Source organism: Salvelinus sp. IW2-2015, linkage group LG25, assembly GCF_002910315.2.
Source record: "Salvelinus sp. IW2-2015 linkage group LG25, ASM291031v2, whole genome shotgun sequence".
In the NCBI taxonomy this organism is placed as follows: Eukaryota; Metazoa; Chordata; class Actinopteri; order Salmoniformes; family Salmonidae; genus Salvelinus; species Salvelinus sp. IW2-2015.
The window spans coordinates 2,419,228-2,433,318 of NC_036865.1; the positions used below are offsets into that span (position 1 = coordinate 2,419,228).

Consider the following 14,091-nt stretch of genomic DNA (forward strand, 5'->3'; position numbering starts at 1 on the left):
AGGCCGGTTGGACGTACTGCCAAATTCTCTAAACCAACGTTGGATGTGGCTTATGGTAGAGAAATTAACATTAAATTATCTGACAACAGCTCTGGTGGAAATGAATGCAGTCAGCGTGTCAATTCCACACTCCCTCAAAACRTGAGACATCTGTGGCATTGTGTTGTGTGACAAAACTGCACATTTTAGAGTGGCCTTTTATTGTTCCCAGCACAAGGTGCACCTGTGTAATGATCATGCTGTTTAATCAGCTTCTTGATATGCCACACCTGTCAGGTGGATTATTATCTTGGCAAATGAGAAATGCTCACTAACAGGGATGTAAACAKATTTTTGCATAACATTTTAGAGAAATAAGCTTTTTGTGCGTATGGAAAAATTCTGGGATCTTCTGTTTCAGCTCGTGAAACATGGGACCAACACTTTTATATTTTTGTTCAGTATATATAAAATATATGCAACAAATGTACCACCAACAGCCAATGAACCACACACAACCAATCTGCAAACCGATTACTGACTTTGAGATCTTCATAGTGGTTTGCGTTGTCAATACCACAATGAAATAGAGTATGTAAATCTCGACAAACAGAAAATACATCTCGCCCTACTCAGTATCAAAGGCCTGGCTTAACAATCGCTGAATGTCAATCAACTTTTTGGTGTTTTGTAACAGATGTCTCTCTCCATTCATCAAATGGCAGGTATGCCGTTTGGATGCTGGAATTATATTAGAGTGGAGGGGGAAGAACGTGCGCAGGTAGCCTACAGGAGACTTTGGAAGTAGTGTAATCAGATTAAAACATTATAACTGGTTGTGTTTATGCCACACATAAAAGGTAATACAGTGTAAAAATGTAATGACAAATATTTAGGCTATATTGAAGCCTTACGTTCGAGGTTGAGTAGTAGCGGCTCGGGAACGGAAAGGAGGCAGAACAAGCGTTAAGCTTTCCTGAATAACTGGACCTGTTGGGAGCATAGGTGATGAATCACCTATTCTGWTTCAAACGGAATGGATGAAATTAAACATTCAAATAACAGGGCTTTTCGCCATTATTCAAATTAAAAATGTTCCCAGCCTAGAGTAGAATTCTACTCAATTGTACTCACTTGAAAACAATAATGCAATATTCATTGCATTATGGTGATGTAGGCTAATCTAGGTAGAATAATAGTATTGTCCACAAGGCCATACAAATTGGATTAACTGTATAACAGATTTTTTTTTATTTTGTGAGGTGAGCCAGCAAAAAAAATAAATCATACTAATAATTTTACTAAAAATGTTGTACCCCTTGTAATAATACAAAACAACCTTTGTACAACACCTAGCAACCTCACCAAGAGATTTCAGCCTTTTGTTATTCCTACTTGACACCAATGTGGCAAACCTCAGGACAAGGAAGTCAATCCGGGTCACTGGCGTGAAAGGCAAACACCKAATTGTGCCAATAGGGATAACCCACTTGGTAGGAATTGTATAATGGCTCATTAGCAAGGATTATGACAGTATAATGGTTTTGGATTGACAGTCACCCCTAGGGACCAGTAGGCTTGGGTGATATACCATTTATACCATCTAAGATGTGGAAAATAAATTATATCCAGCTCATGGCTCCAGCTATGCATTTGTTTTGCTAACTTGCTAGCTAAGTGGCTAGACGTTACGATACATCAAAGACATTCAATCCCCTTCTGGATCAAGATCRCTGTTGCCTAAATCGTTTTGTGCATCATTTTTTATTTAATTTAACCTTTTCCACATGCGAGTTCCAAATATATCTAACGGTCGCCCCAGCGCGAGTTGTTTTATGCACGTGATGTCAAAATGCACTCACTGTTCCAAAGCGTGATTGTTACGCAACACGACAGTTAACACGCGCTGCCTGCTAATTATCTGTAGTCTGTTTCAACTTGTCATTTCAAATGATCTTCTAACAAGTTGTACTTTCTAACAACAGTTTCAATTGAGGGCCTCCCGAGTGGCGTAGTGGTCTAGCTGTGCCACTAGAGATTCTGGGTTCGAGTCAATTACATTTGTATGGCCTAAACAAGAGCTTTTTGAGCTGCGTGTCTCATGTCTTGGCTGTCTTGACTTTCATGCGCAATGAGGCACCTGGCCTCTCCACTGCCTTTCCGCTATTCCTTTATGTTCTTGTGGATTTATACAGAAAATTGGTGRAGATTGAATGATTTTATGTGTGGTACGATTGTTAGTTAAGATCTGGACCAACAATCCACCTACCACTATTGTCACTATGGATAGAGGGCAGGATAGAGTTGACTGTATAGTAAGCGAAAAAGAAAAGGGTAGTGCATAAGGGAAGTACCAAAACACCTTGATAGGAGGCGCATGCAAGGAGATGAGGACATTTGGCTATATGGAATAAATTACATAGTAAAACCTGCAAAATMGGGACTGTAAACCAGGGGGAAAATGCACTACCCTACAATGTGTCCAATATAAATATATATATTTAAATCACACAACCCTCCACAAAGCAACAAAAGAAAGTTTGACAACTCTACCCTATTTTGGGACCAGCCCCATCCCCTCAGATATTCAAAACTCCTTGCACACAGAACACCCAACTGGTGATGATGATATAACTGAGTAGAACAATCCTTCTACACCAGACTGACAACATTACCTACATCCTTCATTCCTATACATTTCAAAGCAATAAAATGCCCCCCCCCCCCATGTGTGCTACCATCACATGTGCGCTACAAAAACACCACTAAACAACAGCCTCTTGCTAGGTGTGCACTGGTATTAAGGGAAACGTAAACCTGGAAAATCAAAACGGAGGGGGAAAAAACAAATTTCTGAGAGAAAAAACCCAGAATCAGGCAAAAAATCTAACATTTTATACGGCCCTATTTTCCCCTTCTAATCTCAGTTTTATTCTAGTATGTATGTATGTATGTGTGTATGTGTGTGTGTATGTGTGTGTGTTCGCGCGCGTGTGGCATGGTACCTCCTTGATCATGTGCATGAGGGACATTACTGAAGCGTGTTAGAATGTGATCTGGTTGTGAGTGTACCTGGCTCTGGTCTATTCATCTCCCTAACAGAACAGACAGCCATTCCCTTCAGAGGCCTAGTGCAGAGGGTGGAGTGGAGTGGGGGGGAGTGGAGACAGAGGGGCGGTCGTGCTCTCAACTTCAGCAGAGTGAATTTTTCTAAAGGAACGCATACACCTGGAAGGAATACACGTGATGCAGCCAACTACATTTCATTTCATCTCATTTGATAGGCAGAGATCCAAACATACCCTAAATATGACATGAGAGTTAAGAGTTAATGGGCAGGATAAGAACATTCCTTTCACAAAACTAGGAAGGATCAATGGCTTTTTCTTGGCTTTGTAACACCCTGCAGAGGTTATGAACTTTCGAGTCTTTATRAACTGGTTGGAAGGATTCTGATCTTTTTTCTATCCCTCTTGTTTTCTTCGTCCTTCGTTTCATTGGCACCGACCCCCCCAAAGCTGTACCCCATAGCATACACATGGCTGGAGCTAAGAAAAGCATGGCAAGTTGGCCAAGAAGACAGACCTGCAAAAATAGCAACTATCTGAATGAATATGCTAATAAGCCAATATGAAAGCCTATCTTGACTGTGTCTGAGGAATTTAGTAGAATCGTGTGCATCATGCACAGTGCATGCATACCAACATGGAGGAGAACAACTGTCTTTWCCAGTGTTGGATACAATATAATTTTGTAACCCCATATTTTCCATTTACAATAAGGTTAGGCCTATACCATCAAGAGTACACAGTTAACAAGATCAATATCAGAGTAATAAGCACTTAGGCGCAATGACACCATAGTATTAGATGAGATATGCGTTGCAAATAAAGCAATGATACATTCTTCTCAGCAGGTAAACTACTTTCAATCTTTAGGTAGGCTATGTTACAATGTTGCATATGCCCGGTGTGAGCCTTTTAAAGTCGAGTGTGAACCTCAACATTTCAACTTTATTTTCTTCAGATAGAAATGGTGGCGTACTTTTACAGACTGCAAGATGACAGCCAGATGTAGGTAAACGTAAAGAAACGGGTAGCGTTTACATTTTACTTTTTTTTTTTTTTTTGGCATCGAAACAATGACAAAGTTCCGAACAAATATCGGTTGACTGTGATGCCTTGATCATGGAGCACAATGTATGGAACCAGAAGTATATTATTATGCATTTGTCGAACTAACCCATTTATAGATGCAAACTACCTTTAGCGCCTATTGATGAAGGTATATTCTTTCCGGGGTACTTTTGTTAAGGGTTTGGTCTAAACATTTGCTCTAAATGTTTTTTTTTTACAAAAAGTTTAATTACTTCACACATTTATAGGGTTAGGGTTCCCATGTTACAGTGCTTGTATGTTACAGCGCTTGTTTAAGGAAGATAGACAGAAGACAGAGGAGACCACCTGTGCCAATTATCTATTTAGCGTGCTCCGAACACCTGTGTGTAAGCGTAACTGGGGAGGAAGTATAGTTTGTCAACTGAAGGAACAKACAGCATAAGGATCTGTGCAAATCTGCTACCATAACCACGGGAAGTAGTTTGGGGGTGGGGGTGCTGCGATTTTTGGACCGACGTGGGGAGGGATGCAGAAGCAAAAACATTGCACYCACTGAAGACATCTATATTGGTCTGCTAARACAGGACTAGTAAAGGCCCAGTGCACTACTTTTGTGAGAGAAAAAAAATCAACTAAATGTATTTGAGTGTTTACCAGCATCTGTAACTTGAGTTTGATAATAATCTGTACAAAACATTTAACCTGATAATACTTGCTTGATATAAGTTTTTCCTGTATCTTGAAATACGTGCAACTTATTTCTATGGTGGGGGTGCAACTCATTTCTATGTGAAAACTCAAATGATCTATTCATTACTTTTCCATTTTAGTAGATCCTCTTTTCCAGAGCAACTTACAGTAAGTAGCGAGTGCATAACTTTTCATACGTGTCACCTATGGGAATCGAACCCACAACCTAAGCATTGCAAGCGCCATGCTCTACCAACTGAGCCACATCACCACGTCATCACAAACCACTTGATGTCTTAATGTACTCAATTACTGTATTGTGCYTTGTTTTTCTTCATGGTTATGGAAAGTCTACAGGTACAAACCTAGATGACCAGATGACAGTAATMAACATTTACATMAAGTSGTTTGTAAGYATGGTCAATTAATACTGCACAAGAAGTGGTTGTTTTCCATGACATTTGATCAAGAAAAATATTTAATTTGATGTGGATGTTTTTGCCCATAACGTTACACCTTTTGATGTAAATGTTTGAGCACAGGGTTTTGTTCTTTCTGGATTCCATTAGAATGACAATTGCAGAGAAAGGGACAGGGCAACAACTCTTACAATTCCAACTATTGAATCCTGCAAGACACTGTTCTTAAYTTCACTACYGTTGYTCTAATCCTGGATGCTGATTGGTTAAAACCGCATTCCAGCCGGTGTCTATTCCACAAGATAACCACCAACTAAAGCTATGACGTTGAAATGCCTATTTACTCTGTTCCATCTCACTGCGCAATCCACTGTCTCATCAGCCCAGCCAGGCAATTTATAAACTTGATCTCGACTTTAAAAAGCATCATCTCCCATTTCTTTTAGACTAGATTTGTATATCTAGGGGCTGACAGATTTGCTGTCTGTCTCTCCGACATTTGCAACATTATTTCAAAATTGAAATTCGATCTCCAGCTGTCCCATAGTAATGAACATCCCTGGAGTCGGAGGAGACAGACGGACAGGCAAGGCAGCTTTTCTCAGCCAGTCGAAATCATAAATTATCTGGTATCATTGTTATGGATATATAAAAGGAAATATCAATAGAAAACAGGTAAAACAAAACAAAATACAGCTAGTTTGATGTCTTTCCAACTTCAGTTTGAAGTGATTGTGGTAGGTGTGTTGTTGGCTAGCTCCTCTGAACAACAGTGTCCTGGCAAGAAAGAACATGTTCTATGCCAGGCGAAATTGCGCATCATTAGCTCATTATTATGGATGTATCCAAAAATAAATGTCACTAGAAAACAGRTTAAACAAACACAAATACAGCTACTTTGCTGTTATTCTGGCTGAACTGTTTGACGTGACTGTAAGTTAGCCGTAGTTGGCTAGCTAGCAAGCAAGGGATAAGAACGTTGCCAGCCAGTATYGTAAATTTAGAAAGAACGACTGGGTAGCGTCCATAGATAGAAAACAGAAAGACTGAACGACTGGGTCGCGTGTCTGGCAACCGAACCAATAGAACGAACGACCAGTCGTAGCAACCCTAGATTTGTGGCAGGACTATATCTTGTGGAAGGATGAAATAGTATGAATAAATTCATCAAAAAAAGTTATGAAAATATGTCAATCATTATTTAAATATGTTGGTAACCTGTTGTATAAAAGTGATAATGCCCTCGAAGCCGGTGTTTGGAGGATATATTGGCACGGTTTGCAGGCCCGAGACGAACAACACCCGTGACAATATATCCTCCAAATACAACTACTTTTTTTGCCAAAGCAGACATGCTGTGGGAAAAAATTGCCGCCCTACAGATGTCTATATATGTCCCTAATACTAGTAAAGGCTGGTGCACTACTTTTGTACTAATATATATATATATATATATATATATATATATTTATTTATTTATTTTCCTTCTTCTGGGTGTGCTGAAGCACCCCTACTTCCCAGGGCTATGTCTGCTACAGTATCTTTTTATTGTTAAGATTATTTCTGGCTGAGAGAAGGGGCATATCAGCATGTTTCGAAAACCGTTTTGCAAACGATTATTAACATTTCTAAACATTAACACACAGCGTCGGATTGTAGTTCACAGGCAGCCAACCGTGGGCAGTTATCTACCGAAAACCCTATGAAGAAGCTAATGTCAAACTTGATCTAGAGAAACTGTATCACAACCGGCCGTGATTGGGAGTCCCATAGGGCGGCGCACAATTGGCCCAGCGTCTTCAGAGTTTGGCCGGTGTAGGCCATCATTGTAAATAAGAATTTGTTCTTAACTGACTTGTCTAATTAAATAAAAGGTTAAATACAATTTACAAAAAATGGCAAATAATGTATAGAAACCCCGCGCTTGAATTCCTTAGCTCGGACAATACTTTATAAGCTAATAGGCTGTTCGTGTGCAGACTACAGTGAATGCCTTGCGAGTTTATAGCTTACCTTTCATGCAAATAATGCCAATTGAGAGGAAAGTAGCCACCGGTGGCTTTCTGGTGTTGGTAACCTCAGAGTTTGTATTGCCTTCTCGCCGTTGTCGGTCATTCTTCGTAGATAGTTCCATGATTGTAAGCTACTTGGTACTAGAGACTGTAGCGACAAAAGGAAAACAAGGAACTCCGCACGTCTGCGCCAAAAGAGCACAACCTATGCAGGTCGAGCGGAAGGTATGGAAGGTATGACAACCTACTTCAACCACCTCTCCGGGAATACGAAGAGGGAAGACAACCACGTAAAAGGGCACTGTTTAGATATGACTGAATAGTTAGATAAATTTGGAAAACAAGTTTGCCATATATCCCATGTTCTTCTTGTAGTCTGTGCAAATACTAGATTAATATTCCCAATCTTTTGGTTGATTTCGTACTCCACCTCTCTCTTATGAGCCGTCCACCTAGAAATCCGATCAAAAGACCTGGTCAGTCCTGAACCCACATGAGTCTCCGGTGCCTGGAACTCGTCTTTTTCTCCTACAACGCGCACTCTTACTCACTCCCATTGCTGTCGCTTCCGGTATCTAGGCTGGTAATCGCATGCTAGGGATAAAGAATACAATGCTGCTTCCCTCTGGTTGAAAGTAGTCAGGAGAGATTTGTTCAACGTGTTTTAAATAACTTTTTGTTATGGAAACACTATAACTCCACTGCAAATTATTCAAAATAACCTAAGATAATGGGTAATTTCCTAAATGTACAGTTTGTATAGCCTAACTAATTATTTCTATTTCTCAGCCAGGCGCAATTCAAAACAAGTATTGGTCACATACACGTGTTTAGCAGATGTTATTGCGTGTGTAGTGAAATGCTTGTTACCTTGTTACCTTTATCCATCCTGGACTTTGGCGATCAAAGGGTCAAGTTTACACTGAAAGTCTGTCCACTCGTGGACACTTCTGTAATAACACGTTCATTACTAGCCTACAAGTTAGGAAAGGCATAAGAATATAATCTTCTTGATTGGCATTCATCTCATGAATAGACCTTGTGAATAAAGGAAAAGCCAGCCACATCGCCGACACCAACGCCTCGCTTCTAGCTAAACACCTAAACACCTTCTTCGCCTGCTTTGAGTATAACAACATGAGCCGCCAACATGGGTCCCCAGCACTCACGAGGACTATGTGCTCCTGATCTCTGTGGCCAATGTGAGTAAGACATGTATGCGGGTTAAGACTAGCAAGGCTGCCGGCCCAGACAGCATCCCAAGCGGCATCCTCAGAGCATGTGCAGACCAGCTGGCTGGAGTGTTTACAGCCTTCTCTCACTAACCCAGTCTGTTGTCCCCACTTGATTCAAGATGTCTACCATCGTTCCTGTACCCAAGAAAGCGAAGGTAACTGAACTAAATGTCTATTCCCCGTAGCACTTATTTCTGTAATCATGAAGTGCTTTGAGAGGCTAGTTACGGTCTGAAACCCTCCCTGTGCAACTGGGTCCTGGACTTCCTGACAGGCCGACCCCAAGTGGTGAAGATAGGCAACAACTCGTCCGCCATGCTGATCCTCAACACAGGGGCCCACATGAGTGCGTGCTCAGCCCCCTCCTGTTCATCCATGACTGTGTGGCCATGCACGTCTCCAACTCAATCATGAAGTTTGCTGACGACACAACAGTGGTAGGCCTGATTACCAACAACAACGAGACAGCTTAACAGGAAGGAGGTGAATGCCGTGGCGGAGTGGTGAAAGGAAAATAACCTCTCCCTCAACGTCAACAAAACGAAGGAGCTGATTGTGGACAACAGGAGACAGCAGAGAGAGCACTCCCCCACCCACATAGACGGGGCCGCTGTGGAGAAGGTAAAAAGTCTCAAGTTTCTCGGCGCACACATCACTGACGACCTGAAATGGTCCCTTCACACAGACAGTGTGGTGAAGAAGGCACAACAGCGCCTCTTCAACCTCAGGAGGCTGAAGAAATTTGTCTTGGCCGCTAAGACCCTCACAAATTTATACAGAGCATCCTGTCGGGCAGTATCACCGCTTGGTACGTCAACTGCACCGTCAGAGACCGCAGGGCTCTCCAGAGGGTAGTGTGGACAGCCCATCGCATCATCTGGGGCACACTGCCTATCCTCCAGGACATCTACTGCAACCGGTGTCACAGAAATGCCAAGAACATCGTCAAGGACTCCAGCCACCCGAGCCACGGCCTGTTCACCCCGCTACCTTCTAGGAGGCGTAGACAGTACAGGTGCATCAAAGCGGGGACTGAGAGACTGATAAACAGATTCTATCTCCAGGCCATCAGAATGTTTAACAGTCACCACTAGCTGGTCTGCGCCCAGTATCCTGCCCTGAACCTCAGACACTGTCACTAGCCGGCAACCACCCGGTACTCTACCCTGCACCTTAGATCCCGCTGCCCTATGTACATATAGTCAACATTGGTCACTTTAATCATGTTTACACACTATTTAACACACTTTATACAGTATATACTGTGTTCTGGTCATGGCTCATGCTGTAAATACCGCTATACTCACCTTTTTTATTAACATATTGTTCATAATGTCTATACACACCATTCACATATATATTACTTATATCCTTGAAGCTAATTTCCTGAAATTCCATACATTTTCCTATGGGGTTTGTACTGTCTATTTATATAATGTTTTCTCGACATAGCTCATTCTAATATTTCTACTACTGTACATGGCATTTTAGTTACACTGTTTATACTCACCGCATATTTATTTATATACTGGATTCCTGACATAGCTCACTCTAATATATCTACTGCTATACATATCATGCCTAGGATATCTTGTGTAAATTCATCCGGTGTAGGTACGTATGGATTGCATTCGGACTACTGTTACAGTGCTATTTGGGTTGGTAATGGATTTTTCCCCGACATTTCTTGATTTCTTGTCCATTTTTATCTATTTTATTATTTGTGTACCTAACTTTTTTCTGTATTGTTAGGAGCTAGTAAAATAAGCATGTCGCTGCATCCGCTATAACATCTCAAATCAAATCAAATTGTATTGGTCGCGTAACATATTTTGCAGATGTAATCGCAGGTGCCGCTGAATGCTTATGTTTCTATCTCAAACAGTGAAGTTTCCCTAACAATACAAAACAATTCACACAAATCCCTCAAATAAAAATGAAGACATTAAGAAGTATCAGAACGAGCAATGTCAGAGCTCGGAATACGAATATACAGTGGGGAGAACAAGTATTTGATACACTGCCGATTTTGCAGGTTTTCCTACTTACAAAGCATGTAGAGGTCTGTAATTTTGATCTAGGTACACTTCAACTGTGAGAGACGGAATCTAAAACAAAAATCCAGAAAATCACATTGTATGATTTTTAAGTAATTAATTTGCATTTTATTGCATGACATAAGTATTTGATCGCCTACCAACAGTAAGAATTCCGTCTCTCACAGACCTGTTAGTTTTTCTTTTAAGAAGCCCTCCTGTTCCCACTCATTACCTGTATTAACTGGACCTGTTTTGAACTCGTTACCTGTATAAAAGACACCTGTCACACACTCAATCAAACAGACTCCAACCTCTCCACAATGGCCAAGACCAGAGAGCTGTGTAAGGACTCAGGGATAAAATTGTAGACCTGCACAAGGCTGGGATGGGCTACAGGACAATAGGCAAGCAGCTTGGGGAGAAGGCAACAACTGTTGCGCAATTATTAGAAAATGGAAGAAGTTGAAGATGACGGTCAATCACCCTCCGGTCTGGGCTCCATGCAAGATCTCACCTCGTGGGGCATCAATGATCATGAGGAAGGTGAGGGATCAGCCAGAACTACCCGGCAGGACCTGGTCAATGACCTGAAGAGAGCTGGGACCACAGTCTCAAAGAAAAACCATTAGTAACACACTACGGCGTCATGGATTAAAATCCTGCAGTGTACACAAGGTCCCCCTGCTCAAGCCAGCGCATGTCCAGGCCCGTCTGAAGTTTGCCAATGACCATCTGGATGATCCAGAGAGGAATGGGAGAAGGTCATGTGGTCTGATGAGACAAAAATAGAGCTTTTTGGTCTAAACTCGATCTAAACTCGGTTCGATCGAACCCAGGTTAAGAACCACTGCTGTAGATACATGATGTGAAAAAGAACTGATCTTTCATTTAAAATCCATCCATTACCTTGCATGTGTAAACCAAGTGGTAATGCTTTGACTGAATCTTCCCAATGGAATCGCTGCAGACGTGATTTGTGGTAGAGAATTGTTTATCTAGAGTACATCCTTCGATACTGCCTGAAAGCAACTGGCTAAATCGGACCACTGCTGTGTCTTGACTGTGAAGAGGACCATTGACTGGTCCCTGATGCAAGCGTTGTACGTGCCAGTAGTCTTGTTCCTTGATAACTGAGTCCATGATCTCGACAAAGATATAACTTACTTCTATGCCAGTGCAAAATATACGATTTGTAACCCGGAATTGTATTCTGTTGAAACCATTGACGAAAATTGCTACAAAAGATTTTAAATTTCGGTACCGTCAAGTGTCTGTTGTCCTCAACGTGGTTGAGTCGCAATCTAATAACGTGTAAGAAAATGGTTGATTAGTTTCGAATAGAAGCCAATCGTTTGTTTCCATTTTAGTGACGGATCTCGTGTTTACATCATGAGTCTCTGCGTAGTCTCTGCTCATCATCATGAGTCTCAGCCATGAGTCTTCTGCTGCTTTAACTGTTGGAGTAAAGGGTATGTTGGGTTGGAGTGAATGTAACATTAGGGGGGCCATGGTTACTGCCGGCCCTCCTGGAAGCTCAGTGTGCCCCCATCTAACTGGCAGCCTGTGCTCCTAAGAAAGTCCAACCCCAGTTGCAAGGGTCCTGCACAGCCGCCACCCACACAGATGACGCACAGACCTGCCCCTACTGTCAGAGTCATTATCCCTTCCCTTTGCATGGGTGCCACTCACCTGTGACTGTGCGGAGCTGCACAGTTTGTGGGCTCACACTGAGTCCAACCTGGCACAATATCTGGCCTCACCAGGGTTTACTGTGGACCCATGTCCACCAGGGCAGAGCAGGGCACCCCCTCCACAGTGACAGGGACATGACAAAAGTCCACAACACAGGTCCGGCCCACCACAACAACAGGCTCCATCCGCTTGCCCTCGTCTGCTTCTGGGGAAGTGGAGCCTTGCTTCCACCGTCTGTGCCGGTGGGCTCCTCCTGAAGAAGATGGTGGTTGGGATAGAAAGCCAGGGGTCCGCACTACCCGGTCTATGTGGACCCCGAGCCGTTTCCCTGAGCGTCTGGGGGACATGGGGCAATCTCCGGCGCAGATGGCCTGGCTGGCCACAACCCAGCAGACCCTGGGACCAGGGCGTGTGTTTCGTGCCGCCTGTAGCGACACAGCACGAATGAGTTCTGTCATTTTCAGCCACCCATGCAGGCTTTTCCGGCTCCGGGCTGCTCTGCCCCCCAGGCTCGCACAGAGGGTCTGTCTCCCTGCACCCCCCACCAAAGCCCCAGCCCACACCAGCTCCCTCTCCAAAGCCATCTCCAAGGCTATCTGCAATGACTCAAGAGAGCCAGCTGGGTCTGTATGCGCCGCTCCGTAGGAGAGAGCGCCTGTATGAACTGGTCCCGTGCTAGCTCGCTCTGCACGGAGGGGGGGCAATGTGAGCATGTGCCCGCCGAGAGAGGCTCTCAATGTCATTAGCTAGCACCCGTAGAGCGTCTCCAGGCTGCCTGCATCTATTACTCAGTTTCGGAGCACAGTAGCCCTGGCTGTACACACTGTCCATTGCGCCTCCTCAGTGCTCCCACTACAGCACCATAATCACGTCTGTCCTCGGGCTAATCAATATCAAACAGGCCAGAGCTTCATCAGTGAGGCATAAAGCCAACTGCAGTGCCCTATCTTCATTCGATCACCCCTAAAATGAGCTAACAGTTCAAACTGACATAAGCATAGAAAAGACTTCCCAATCCGCCTTACCGGAATACTTCGGGGTCTTAACAGATACGGACGCAGCCGGGAACAGGGCGCCGCCAGTTTGTTTACATCCTGAGCCCCAGATCCTCGTCCCGCCGGGTTGACGTCACCCCTTCTGTCCGCCAACCAGAATCCACGCGAAGCACAGTTGACGAGGGACTCATGCCGGCTTCAGCCGCCATCACTCTAACGTCCTCCCTCAAGCGGCCTCTGGGCTCCAATGCCCTGGCGATCTCCTTCAGCCAGCTCCTCCGACGTCCATGCACACGTACCCCTTGGCCATAATTGTTTCCTACCTCCACCTTCACTTTCGGGTTTCCTCAAAGCATTTTCAACCCCCGTTCTCACCTACGTAGCTAGCCATAGAAGTCCGCTAGCTAGCTGGCTAACTTTTATCAACGTTTTACTTCTACACCAATGTAATGACCTGACTAATCATAAAGAACAATTGTCCAGACAGAGGTTTGAGTTTACGAATTGACGGTTTATTAACCCAACTTACACCAGGCTACTGTTTGGCCGTAGCCCACCCAAATAAACGAAAGATACCCCACAAGCCAACCTGGATTGGCATGTCGGACACCGCGAACACTGCAAGTACAACACAACCCACTAATAGCTACCACATGACATACCGCTGTCTGTGCGGGTCGCTACAATACTATTTTGCACCTACATTGATTGATTAATATTCTTATGTAGTGATGTAACCTCCACAAACTATTGGTAATTCATTAGTCGGATTCCGTTGCAAACGTTTTTGTGTTGCAGTTTGCAACGGAAACAGTTTACTCCAAACATAAAACGCTTTGCAAGGACACATTCAGGAAGTCCCTCCCCGTTTTAGTTCCGTTTCGTCCTAGAAAGTAAACGGCTTCCGTTGAC

The 14,091-nt window shown here is 43.4% G+C and overlaps 1 protein-coding gene across 1 annotated transcript in view; it reads right to left on the reverse strand.

Moving 5' to 3' along the window:
- The window catches only part of ptk7b (protein tyrosine kinase 7b), a 173,263-nt gene extending 165,507 nt beyond the window's left edge, over window positions 1-7,756 (reverse strand). Inside the window, exon 1 of the mRNA XM_023970005.2 lies at window positions 7,220-7,756. Coding sequence (XP_023825773.1) covers window positions 7,220-7,340 — 121 coding nt within the window. The 5' untranslated portion in view covers window positions 7,341-7,756. The remainder of the gene's footprint in view (window positions 1-7,219) is intronic.
- Window positions 7,757-14,091: the final 6,335 nt, after the last annotated feature.